This window comes from Saccoglossus kowalevskii, chromosome 4 (assembly GCF_978046115.1).
Source record: "Saccoglossus kowalevskii chromosome 4, keSacKowa6.1, whole genome shotgun sequence".
NCBI classification, from domain to species: domain Eukaryota; kingdom Metazoa; phylum Hemichordata; class Enteropneusta; family Harrimaniidae; genus Saccoglossus; species Saccoglossus kowalevskii.
In genome coordinates, this window is record NC_140644.1 from 8,396,083 (window position 1) to 8,407,949 (window position 11,867).

The 11,867-nt window shown below is 35.0% G+C and overlaps 1 protein-coding gene across 3 annotated transcripts; it reads left to right on the plus strand.

The window, feature by feature from the left end:
* Positions 1 to 1,300: 1,300 nt before the first annotated feature.
* LOC146746590 (monocarboxylate transporter 13-like) lies at positions 1,301 to 10,131 on the plus strand. Of its 3 annotated transcripts, XM_085498465.1 has the most exons (6): positions 1,365 to 1,422; positions 2,404 to 2,451; positions 7,087 to 7,315; positions 7,416 to 7,559; positions 7,787 to 8,566; positions 9,897 to 10,131. In XM_085498465.1, exons 3-6 carry the CDS (start codon positions 7,108 to 7,110, stop codon positions 10,040 to 10,042), a joined length of 1,278 nt encoding a protein of 425 aa, XP_085354591.1. In that variant the 5' UTR covers positions 1,365 to 1,422; positions 2,404 to 2,451; positions 7,087 to 7,107; the 3' UTR covers positions 10,043 to 10,131. The 3 variants fall into 3 exon arrangements, with proteins under 3 accessions (XP_085354589.1, XP_085354592.1, XP_085354591.1); XM_085498463.1 differs by lacking the exon at positions 2,404 to 2,451 and having other exon boundaries at positions 1,301 to 1,422; XM_085498466.1 differs by lacking the exon at positions 2,404 to 2,451 and having other exon boundaries at positions 1,301 to 1,422; positions 8,543 to 8,566.
* The last annotated feature ends 1,736 nt before the right edge of the window (positions 10,132 to 11,867 follow it).

The window sequence follows — 11,867 nt, forward strand, 5'->3', positions numbered from 1 at the left end:
CGATATCTGTAACAGCATTATATTGAATGAGTTATTAGCGAAAGGTCTAGAAGAATTATATTTCATATTTTGAAATGTAATATAAAGTTAAACAGAAGTCAATTTCACAATACGCTCGCGATAATAAATTAATCATGATAACAATAACATATACGACGAAACCAAAATGTCAAGTCAAGTCGATCTGCGGGGGTTCAAAAGTTTATTTTTGGTTGTACCAATTTCTTTCAATTAATTCCATTATGTAACTAACCTTTTTGGGGGGAACTTGATGGATACTGTATAACGGCACCCCAAACCTTCGTAGCTACGACATTTTGTCGATAATTTCAAAACAAGATGACATATTTACCTCATATCGTCCACACTCATCAATAAAACGTGACATTGATTACATATCAAATATGAGCAGTGATACTTTTTCGCAAATGATGATCAATACTAGGCCTGGATACTTAAGAACACTGATTGGGACCACTGCGATTATATTATCTACAAATTAGAGACCGATATATCAAGATGAAAAGTAGATGAGATTGATAACTATTTTTCAAGTATTGGGCAATATTTTGGATCGGTTAGATTATTGCCATATTGATGGTATTACTTTGAATCTTAAAGAAAAAAACGTGACTCATTTTATCAGCAATTTCTATATTACCAACGTCGAAATATTATCCTACTGTATTCACAATGCAGTGGTTTATAGTTTCCTTAGTCAAAATTATGAGATCTTTACGGATTAGACTGAAGTGTAAATTTTTTAAAAAGTTGCATGCGCAACAATGTACAACAATAAGTGCTATGGATTTTAACCTACAGTTTTTCATTATATAGTAATTATTCTGACTGATGTACTCCCAACTTAATATGTATTCATTTGTAATTGTTTTCTCAACAATTATCCGTTTGTTTGGCCATTGTTTTTTCACCCAATCTAAAAAAAAATTAAACTGTATGTAAATAAACAACATACTAGGCTGAGTACACATCGTAACATGGTGGTCGGATACAAAAACATGACGGTTGCACACAATAAAAAAAACATAAAGTGATAGTTACACACCAAGAAGACATGTAAGTTCATTAGCAGATACTATTTCTAGTGTCACATATACCATTAATATTTTAATAACATTGCAATGCATTACCAAATAACTATAAGTAAAGTATGAAAAGAGCAGAAAATGCGGGATCACCCTGTTTTCCAATCCCCTACAAATATTAAAATTGTCTATACTAAGACCCTGATCACTATCGTTCCTGGTGATATTTTTAGTTATTAATCTCTTGACTCGACATCCTGCTTTATACAACGAAGCCAACTTGCTCACATAATGACGGCGATGTAGTATTTTGCCGAACTTCTGAATTTGACGCATATATAAACCACAACACCAACGTTTTGTAGTGAGTTAGTGGGTGAGTAACATGTAGATTGGTTTACACAAGGCAATTCACGTGCCATCGCATCGAGCAACACACGAAGCAATGCATAGCTTGCTGACAACAACATTGATCGCTGTAGCTATTTGGCAGGCGACAGGCGACAATGTTCATGAAAACCATCACCAGAGGCGGTTTCATCAACATCAACGGTTTCATATTGATTGGGGGGACACAAATTATATTAAAAACAGAGGCAACTCCGGCAACTACTTTGCCTCGTGCGCTGCCCGATGCATCGCTTCATTATTTGCTATTTATAACATCTCATTTCAAATATCGCAGCTCAACAACAACAATAAGGGGGCACACCCTGCTAGCAATGCTCTATATAATTGTCAAACCGTTTCTATAAATAGCGAAACAAATATATTAAGTTTTATAAAACGGTGTTGGAATATTCGTGTATAATTTATAATTATTAACATTTTACAAAACTGTAGTCATTATGTTTCACTGTTGATTGGGGAGTTTGAATAAATTTAAATAAACCACAGTGTTTTGATTAAATCGTGTTCCTTTATCAGTGAGCTGTATGTATATAATAAGTGTCTGGTATATTGTATATTGTGCATTTGCCGTTTAAATGAATTGTTGTTCCCATATGGTAACATCAGAAATAGAGCGACATTGTCTAAAAAAACAAAAACCCATGTGGCAAATTGTCAGAAGTATTTAAATTTGAATTTTTGTTTGTTCTAACATTGCACTTAAATACTGACATATTTATCTATTAAACACTCTGAATCAAGAATCTGAGGAGTGATAAAGCTGGCATCATTGCTCATTTTTATAAAATTGCATGTTTCCATGGTAATATGCGAGGTAGGGTATACATTTCAGTCTATGCGACACTAATCTTGAACATCAAATGTCAAACTCATTCTGAATATTCTTGTTTCGTTATGTTCAGTAACAGTACATTAGACTAACCATATGTAATTACCGCTCTCTCAGGTTCGCCTGTGTGACCTTTCACCTCTCGCTGAGTGGGTATTTGCACGGGTAAGTTTGACTATTTGACTGTCGTAATGACACTGTTTATTATTGTCCTTCATTTTTAAATCCATATTGTGTTTGAAATATAAGAATTGTTGAGTGATGTTAATTCATTAATTATTTCTTATGTAATATTGTTCAAGGATTTGAATATGATATGACTTATGACTGTGAATTCTATCTTCCATCGCTCTCTGGTCTATTGCCTCAAATAAATAAGGCCAAGATTATTAGATTATTACAACCCAATTTATGAACTACTGTGTGTGTTTTCCCGTACATTGTGTAACACTGCCAGCGAGTCATATGACAAAATATCAAGCATATCAATTTGACTACAACAGAACTGGGACTAACTATGTTATTATATTAGATTTATTTTTTTTAGTTGTGAATCATGGAGAAAAGTGTCTTTCTAAAGTGAACAAGCGAAAGAATTATTTTTATTTTTGCTAGAGATAATGGACTATACTGTTATTTGGAAGAACAGGCTACAGATACAAACTTTGGCATAGAGTTTGGGTATCAACCTAGAGATGAAACAGACATCTCCTTAGATTGTTAAAAAAAGCTGGTTCTGTTTACTCAAAAATCTTTCAAAATAGGTGGAGGAGGTCTGAGCTTCCACCATTTGACTTTCTCCACCACTGTATATTTTGTGGTCACATTTGTGAACTTTAATGGGACAACAAAAATCACTCTCGATGGAGATGTGTGGTACGCAACTAAACATATTGCACATAATTCACACATCATTTTAGAGACTTGCATTTCACTAGTAGTGGAAGCAGTTATTGATTTGCATGCATCTTATGGGCGTTATCATTATCATTATAACAACCTTTATGGCTCCCATGGCTGTCCAATCTTCAGCATTACACAGCAGTGAAGACTTGGAAACAGATAGCAATGATGAAACATTCTATGAAGTTATAACATAAATGAGGAAAGAATGTAAACAGAAATTTCATTGAACTGTACAAATAATTTTAGAGAAATGTCAAATTACTTTGGTGATAAGCTCCTCAAAGCAGCAGGATAAGCAAGTATTCTAGTATTTTAGGTGGTGAGGATGAGGGATAGTTTTTCATTGGTAGGATTGCAAAGCATACACAACAAAAATTGAAATCACTTCGTATTGAAAAGGAGAGATACTAATGACCAATGCAGATATAGCCAATGAATATGCAAGTGGGACTCATCTTGACGTTATGGCACTTCAACGTGCAAATGTTAGAAAAATTAATGCTTCCCAACATGATAACAGGTTTGAATACAACACTTTCAACACTATTGGAGGTTGTACTCGGTACTCGTATTAAGTGGAAAGAATTCATCTAATAAATGAACCAATTTGGAGTTTTGTGTACATATGATGAATTACCGTAGATCAGTGACACTTGCATAAAAAACATCAATAGTTTTAACATCTGCTGCAGATAACAATGAAAAATTGGTCAAGTAATTGTTGACAAAGTCAGAAAGGTTTGCAGTCTACACATACCTTTGCTATACTGCCTTCCAGTTAGGAAACAAACAGTTGACGTCACATAACAGAGGAATAGCGCTGTAAGTAGAAGAGTAAAGTCCTATAGAAAGAGCAATATATTCAGTCCTAAATGTTGCCAATGTAAGTATTGGCTGTAAGAAGGCCTAGAGAAAGGACTATCCTATTTTTGCTGAAGTTATTTGAACGAATATGTGTCCAGCATGAATGGGTTCAACAAAATAATGGGCAGAGGAGAAGAAGGCCACGGTATAAATTTTCTATCTAGAAATGTGTACACATCACTTATCGATAAAACTCGATACCATGATGACAGCAATGGTAGAAGCAGAGAGACTAAAAAGGCAGATGGCACAATATATTATAGTGATCAACAACTGTATGTCAGTACATTTGGGTGTTAATGAACATATGTCGGCAAGGACAAAGTATCCTCAATATTTCTGTGCACTAAGACGTCTTCTAAGACCTATAAAGAATATTTTCCAAGAAGCTCGTGACAAGGATAAGCTGATCTTTAGATTGTCAGGCAAAAACCAGCGGAGCCACTAAGTTGTAGGTAGATGTACTCATAAAACCAGTGTTTCTCATGATTTTATTCTGCAGAGCTGACACTTAAACAAATTGGCCATTACAACTACATACAGTTTGAATCATGATTCCATATTACTTTGATGCAGGACATCGTAACTATGCTTCTTATGGTATTTATTACTTTTGATCATCAGAGACAAGGCCTACAGACATTTGTAGACATCTTCTCCAATGGTGATTGAAACAACCTTCATAAGGACGGGTATGCAAAGGTCTCCAGGGTCTTGTTGGCACCACACTCAAATCAAATGTAACGAAAACCTTGACTTTGAGTTTTTGAGTCATATGTTGCCATCTACAGAAAGATGTTCGAAATGTTCTTCATAAAAAAGAAATGAAGCCTAACATGCTATCAGATGAAGACATTCTGAAATAAGCTTGCTGAATATATTAATTTACTTGACAGTGGCTTAGTAAAAGGTATAATCGCACCAAGATGAAGTCAAGATGAAGTCAATGTAGAAATAAACTTGGCGAGAACAGTATGTTGACATATGATACCTTTTGATCAAATGAATTCAACCCTAATATCAGCAAGGAAGTCAAGACAATGCAGTTGATAAAAGAAGCGTATCAGTGTTGGAGCAGTGAAAGTGTATGACACTAATGTAATGTTTACAAGCTTCCGAAAATCAAGTTCATTTAGATGATGTTCAGAAGTAAGAATTAATACTCAATTCTGATGGCAATGTTTGATAGTGAGATTTGCGATTCGCTTAAATGGAAAGTTTTACGACCAATAGTTACATAGGTAGTCATGAAGGTATATAACGAGTCTCATGGTTACTTGATATTCAACAGATTTACGAAGTACAGCATCAAGCTGTGATAGCATTAACTTGCTTAACTTAATCATGGCATGCAGAATTGATTCAAACTATGTTGACTTAAGTTTGTAGTAACTGGTCATGATCATGTTCCAATAGAGTATATGCTTAAATATATGTTCTTCACTGTTTGTATATATATATATATATATACCTTTCACCTCTAGATCTGTGTACTTAATGTGTCCTGGTCTAAAACATGCGTTAAGGCATAAATGTTATGCTTGCATACAAAGGTACCTAATATTTATCGGTTTGAGCAAGTCATCAAGGAAAAAAAATATTTTCTCAAATTGCTCTAATCGATTATTGATACAGAGTGTCCTATCCTGCAAAACCATATAGTGTGTACTCCAGTGCAAGGTCAGTGCCCTTGACTACCAGGCACAATATGAACACAAACAAGAACAAAATCTAAAAAATATATATAATCAGTTCTGCTCAAAAGAAAAAAATACCAATCCATTGTGAGGTAGAATTACTTTTGTGATTGCCCTTGGTAAGCTCCTTTCTATCGAGTTTACTCACACATTATTGTATAGTGGCTATGCCAATTAAATTGCTATGCGAATTTGCACAAATTGCTATGTCAGTTGGAACTGGTCACACATTTAAAATGTTGATTCAGACCAACTTAAGTCAATGTTGTAGTCCACTTGTTCAAAGCTATCTAAAAGTGCTAGTCCATTCTTCTCAGTGCTTGTTATTCCTAAATAGACTCATTGAGACCGTCATACTGACATGATATTTTGTATTATATTGCTTCTAAATGACACATATATTTTGTTTCCATAACCCAGGTATGTATCTGAAGACTGAAATCATGACAATTTGAATGGGATATTTCGAAGGCGCTCATAATCTCATAATCACCCATGCTTATTACATTAGTCATATTAAGTAGTGTTCGTCGTAGTTTACCAAGCTATGCATCTCACGCCTTATTGATGTGCCCAAAAAGAGCTTCACGCTTGAGAACGGGGTTCTAGATTGGCGGTGGAATTTCGTTCTTGAAGAGTGAATGTCTTTTATCAATATAGCTTTGGCTTACAAGAGATGGTTGATGAAACTGCTGTTGGTGTAATGAGGAGAGTTAACATCAGCACAATACACTTGCCACCCTGATCATGAAATGATCTCAGATTGTATTTACTCATGTCTCTTGTCTCGAATATCTGCTGTCACTCTTTCTACATGGCAGGTCAAAATCGTTTATCTAAGTTTCACTTTGTCTGCTGTCATATCTACCCTAATGTACTCCACATGATATGAATGGTAGTAAAGACAAGAAAAGTGCAACATTGGAAGCTCAGACAATGCAATATTTGTCTATGTAACCGAAAATAAAAATGAAACCGCAATGAATACAGATTTCAAAACACTACTGTTGAAATCACAGGCTTAAAGTGCGGTGGTTGTCGCGCAGAGCGTGTTCGAATTTCATGTAAATAAACAATGTATTTTACACGCGTTGTATACGTCGCTATGAGTCCCATATCGAACAGGACACGGCACGACGACCACCGCCCTTTAACTTTCAATAGATTGAGTTGACTTGTCGGAAGCCCAGATGAACGAATGTGTGAACGAATAACAGGAAAATAGCATGTAGTAAATGTGCGCCACACTGTCTTGCCATTCCAGTCTATTAGGATGTTACAAATAGTTGTAATTTAACAGTGAATTTATTGTTTCATTTCTATTGTATCACAGTAAGAAATAGTGTACTGTAAAATGAAGCCTCAGACATTCGATCATCCTCCAGATGGTGGATGGGGGTGGTGTGTGTTATTTAGTAGTATGGTGGTTCGCCTATTGGCGTTTGGAACTTTCTCTCTGGCTGGAGTTATCATTCGAGCTCTGCAATCGACCTTGACCGACGATTCTGCCGTAGATATTATTTGGGTGACATCTCTATACTTTGGTTTTTCATTTTTTATGTGTAAGTATATTTAAGTACATTCATATGTGCATTGAATATGCACTAGACAAACATATTTATGAAATAAAGAATAAAGTAAATGTTTTTGCCATCCACACAGGCCCCGTTGGTGCTTATTTCAATGACAGATATAGTACAAGACCTGCCATGGTTATAGGCGCTACTCTGTCAACTGTCGGATTGTTCCTGAGTTTCTTTGCTTCTAATGTGCAGTATCTTTACATATCTTACGGGGTCATGACAGGTAAGGAACATTATAATCAGAGTTTCGCAATTAAAATTTTCCTAATTAACATAACATAACCACACTGAATATCTTGAAGAGTAACGTCAGAACAACCTATCTGTTCGAATGGATTTCATTTAGAGGCGTAAGGATTGTTCTTCCTCTCGTCGAATTGCATATAGTATACAGTGTATAAGTTACCGTGTCACAATAATGATATGATATATACACTATCTCCCTAACAGGTATTGGACATGCTTTTTTGCATACAGCACATTTACCGATTCTTGCAAAATATTTCGACAAACGTTTTGCCTTTGCCACAGGGATTGCTTGTCTCGGAAGTGATTTGGGATATTTCTTGTTCTCTCCTATGATCCAAACGTTTGTTGATAAATATGGATTGCGGGGAGCATTCTTGATAATGTCTGCAATCAACGCACATGCATTTGCTTGTGCCACAGTTATGCGCCCAATCAACGTAATCAGCCAAGACAAAGTAAATCCAAACCCGAACGAGTCAACGAATGGTTGTTGCAAGAAAATAGTTCAACGTCTGGGTTTTCGACTGCACTGTACCCATCATGGTTTTGCTTTGATGATGTTCGCTAATTTTTTCGGAGCTCTGGGTTACTTTAGTTCGCTTTCACTGATCATACCACATGCAGTTGAAATTGGAGTTACGGAGCTAAAAGCAACGTTCTTAGTTGCAACAGTAGGTATTACGAGCATGGCAATTAAAACTATTCAAGGATGGTGTATAGACAGGTATAATATTCGGGCCTTATATATTTTGCCAATACTTACTCTCATATTGGGAGTATCCCAGGTTACAATGGCTGTAGCTACCACTTTCCCCGTGATGGTTGTTTCGTGTGTACTCATTGGAGTTTGCAATGGGATGTACTCGCCTTCACTTTATGTGAGTATAAACGAAATGGTGGGAGCCACAAATTATTCACGCGGACATGGCATTATTTTGTTGTATTTTGGAATTGCAGGCATTATTGGTTCACAAACTGGAGGTAAGAATTTTTCTCTCGAAAATCTAGTAAATCTAAAGAATCCAATATCAGACTTTTTACGCAAATGGTTGCTGTGATCACGTGGGGAAAAGGCACACGAAAGATTGAAACATTATTTAAAGAGCAGTGGTCGTCAAGAAGCAGATGTGCGATATTTGTGTTGATACTCGTTGAGTTCCCCACAAACCAATGCGTTTTTCTAATGAAAATCCTGATTACGCGTTTGAGCTGAGCGTAACGTGCACAAAATTACTGTCCGTGACTCGTTCGATAGCTTGCAATCACAAAAGAAATTACCTAGTTAAAGCTTGGTAACGTATCAATTTGTATTCGTTGGTCTACGCAAAAGTCATAGTCCCATATCTCGAGGAGGATGTGTGGCGCGACGACCACGGCCATTTAAGGTGGAAAATATGTCTCCACGTGATCTCCGCAGATGTGTGCATCTAATCTATATTGTGCTATTGTACCAATCCAAGCAGATAATTTTAATTATCTAATTAACAATTTTGTAATCATATTGTTTTGTCATATGTCGTGTCGACTTATTAAGCCACTCGATTAATACTTAAACACATGCATACTGTGTAAACTATTATGATATTATTTTGAAATTACAATGTGCATAATAATAAGCTAATTAGCATACGAGTTCATCGTTAACTGTTTATTTTGTATCATCAGTTTATAAAAACAACAACAACAATAACAACAGTTTAATCTATGCCAATTCACATAGTTAATTTGCATCAGTTCACTCAAATTATTTAAACGTGCTTGTAGAGAGTATAAGCATTGTTATTATTACGGTGAAAATCTACGCGGTCAGCCGGTATATAACCTAATACGAGTTCGACACCCATAGTCAAACTGAAGCATAACAATAGTACATTTTGTCCAATTACCCTGTTCGATAAAATACTCTGCACTGTTTGGATTCTTAGAGGCCATTAGCTGTCTAATCAGGTATGAGAATTATCTGGAGCATATATGTACCAAGTTTCATTAAAATCTGGTTCTTGAGATAGCAGTGGGGCAGATATATAGACATATACACAAACACTAAGATCTAATTGATCCTAGATTCTACCCTAACCCAAGGCCCTCGCACGCGATAGTCTAAACTGGTACGACGCCAGTTGGTTATCGTTGTTCAATACCAGTATAATATGTACATGTTGATTTGCTTCCACTTCACATGCTATTATTGTGTTGATGCTATTGTGTGTTATGTTTTTCAAGGGTGAATCTAGAACGGTAAAGCTCAATTACCAAAAGTACCATACAGATGCAGCATACTAGTGTCTTATTTGTAATTATGTCTTCACAGGTTGGATATATGATAAAACAGGCAGTTTTAAAGGATTATTTTACTTGGCCGCTGTCTGTAGTTTAGTAAGCGCCTCATCGTACTTCATTGTCGCTGTCAGAGTGTGGAGAAAACAGGCATGTATAGTGGAAAGAGTAACCATATGACTGACGACGAAATGTACAAATCGTTTTTTTTTCTTCTAAAAACGATAAATATTACGATTGTAATAAAATAATAAATACTAGAAATTTAATTTACATACTGTCACTGAATAATATCATAGTCTAACACAACATCCATAAAAATTATGGCAGTCCCCAACTTTCGGGCATTTCGTTCGTGCTCGTGAATATTCATAAATTAATTATGCAGTGTGATAATCGTCTGCAATAACGCATGAGTGTCAACTGTACAAACTTCACTTACTGATGGGCTACCAAGGGATTTATACAAACCGTGATCAAAGTTCAATCCCAAATAACACAGTACAGCACGATTACTTGTTCATTTCAGTTACGTTTGGCTTCTTATACCAACATGATCCGTTTGATATAGTAATGATTCCTCTGCTTCTGTTCAATTCTATTTCCTCTCTGACAACCTCTAAGTAAGAGTGATTGAGCCATTGAATGTCTTGCAATGTAACGTGGGTGTATATGCATGTTGATATTAACACGACCATGTGTGCGTGTGTGCAAGCAAACATATATTGTTCAGAAACCAATGGAACGCACTTGATAGAAATATGTCTCGGGGTGTCTAACTAATTGGTTATGTGAAGTTCATATCAAGGTCAAACTTCGAATGCCAACTAAAAGTTTATGTTTATTTTCGTCTTGTAATTTTACCAGCTGAAAGAATATATTACTCCATAAATATCAAAGTCATGTCAAATTCAAATACAAATCTGCATAGTTACTGAATAACCCCCATGAAGTAATTAGATCAGATTGGCCGAAATAAAAGTCAAAAAAGGCCATTATATATTATTTAATACGGAATATTGTATCCAAGGGTACAAAAACATTTTCACGGACATGTCAAGGTCAAGTCATATCACAAATATGTATAATATCATGTTATATCCAATAAAATTATTTGTTTACATTCTTTGATCCCATGAACATTAATTAAGATGTACAATGTAATTTAGTTGTAACTTTTCAAATAAACATTGTCTTCTTTCATCAAAATTAATAAGCCAAGAGTTCTGTGGAGGACGACGACTTAACATCCAAAATATATTTTATCAAAAACAACGATGAAAGAAAACGTGATGAAAGAAAACCTGTGATGAAATGAATGTCACTTGTCTGATTTAGACCTCTGGTTTCAAACGACAACCATTTGTTTATAACTCCATCATTTGCATATTTACTTCAACATACCATATGATTCCTTGAAAAGTGTCTTCCATGTGTATTGGTTGACGTTAACGCCTTGTCAATGCGTGTTAACTGAAAAATTAACAGTGTATTTAAATAATCGTGTTAAACTATCTAATTAACTCGCTCACCAACCAACTCACCACCTACTTAATAAATAAATAAATAAATAAATAAATAAATAAATAAATAAATAAATAAATAAATAAATAAATAAATAAATAAATAAATAAATAAATAAACGAACGAACGAATAAATAAATAAATAAGTTAGTAATAAGTCAGTGGAAAAAACAACAACCTTATTTTCGGTAAATGCACACTTCCATTAAGTTCATTTCTAATTTATCCTCCATTGTGTTTCCCATAGAGAGAGGTCACGGTATCACCTGATATAACGTTGGGAACAGGAAGTAGCACTGATACAAGTACTATACAGGTGGAAAGGGAATAGGTTTTTACATTTTACAGATAAAGCTAATTCCTTATTACATTTTACATTTTTATAATATTTTTGATAATTTGAGTTTAAGAATCAAAATTGGAAATTGTGTGCGAATTATGACATTTAATTTGGAAAATGTTTTATACGTTTACAAAGAAT

Coding starts and splice junctions, on each gene's coding strand:
- LOC146746590 (XM_085498463.1), top strand. CDS start 7,108: ATGAAGCCTCAGACATTCGATCATCCTCCAGATGGTGGATGGGGGTGG. Junction 7,316..7,415: donor TGGTTTTTCATTTTTTATGT/GTAAGTATATTT, acceptor CCATCCACACAG/GCCCCGTTGGTGCTTATTTC. Junction 8,567..9,896: donor TATTGGTTCACAAACTGGAG/GTAAGAATTTTT, acceptor ATGTCTTCACAG/GTTGGATATATGATAAAACA.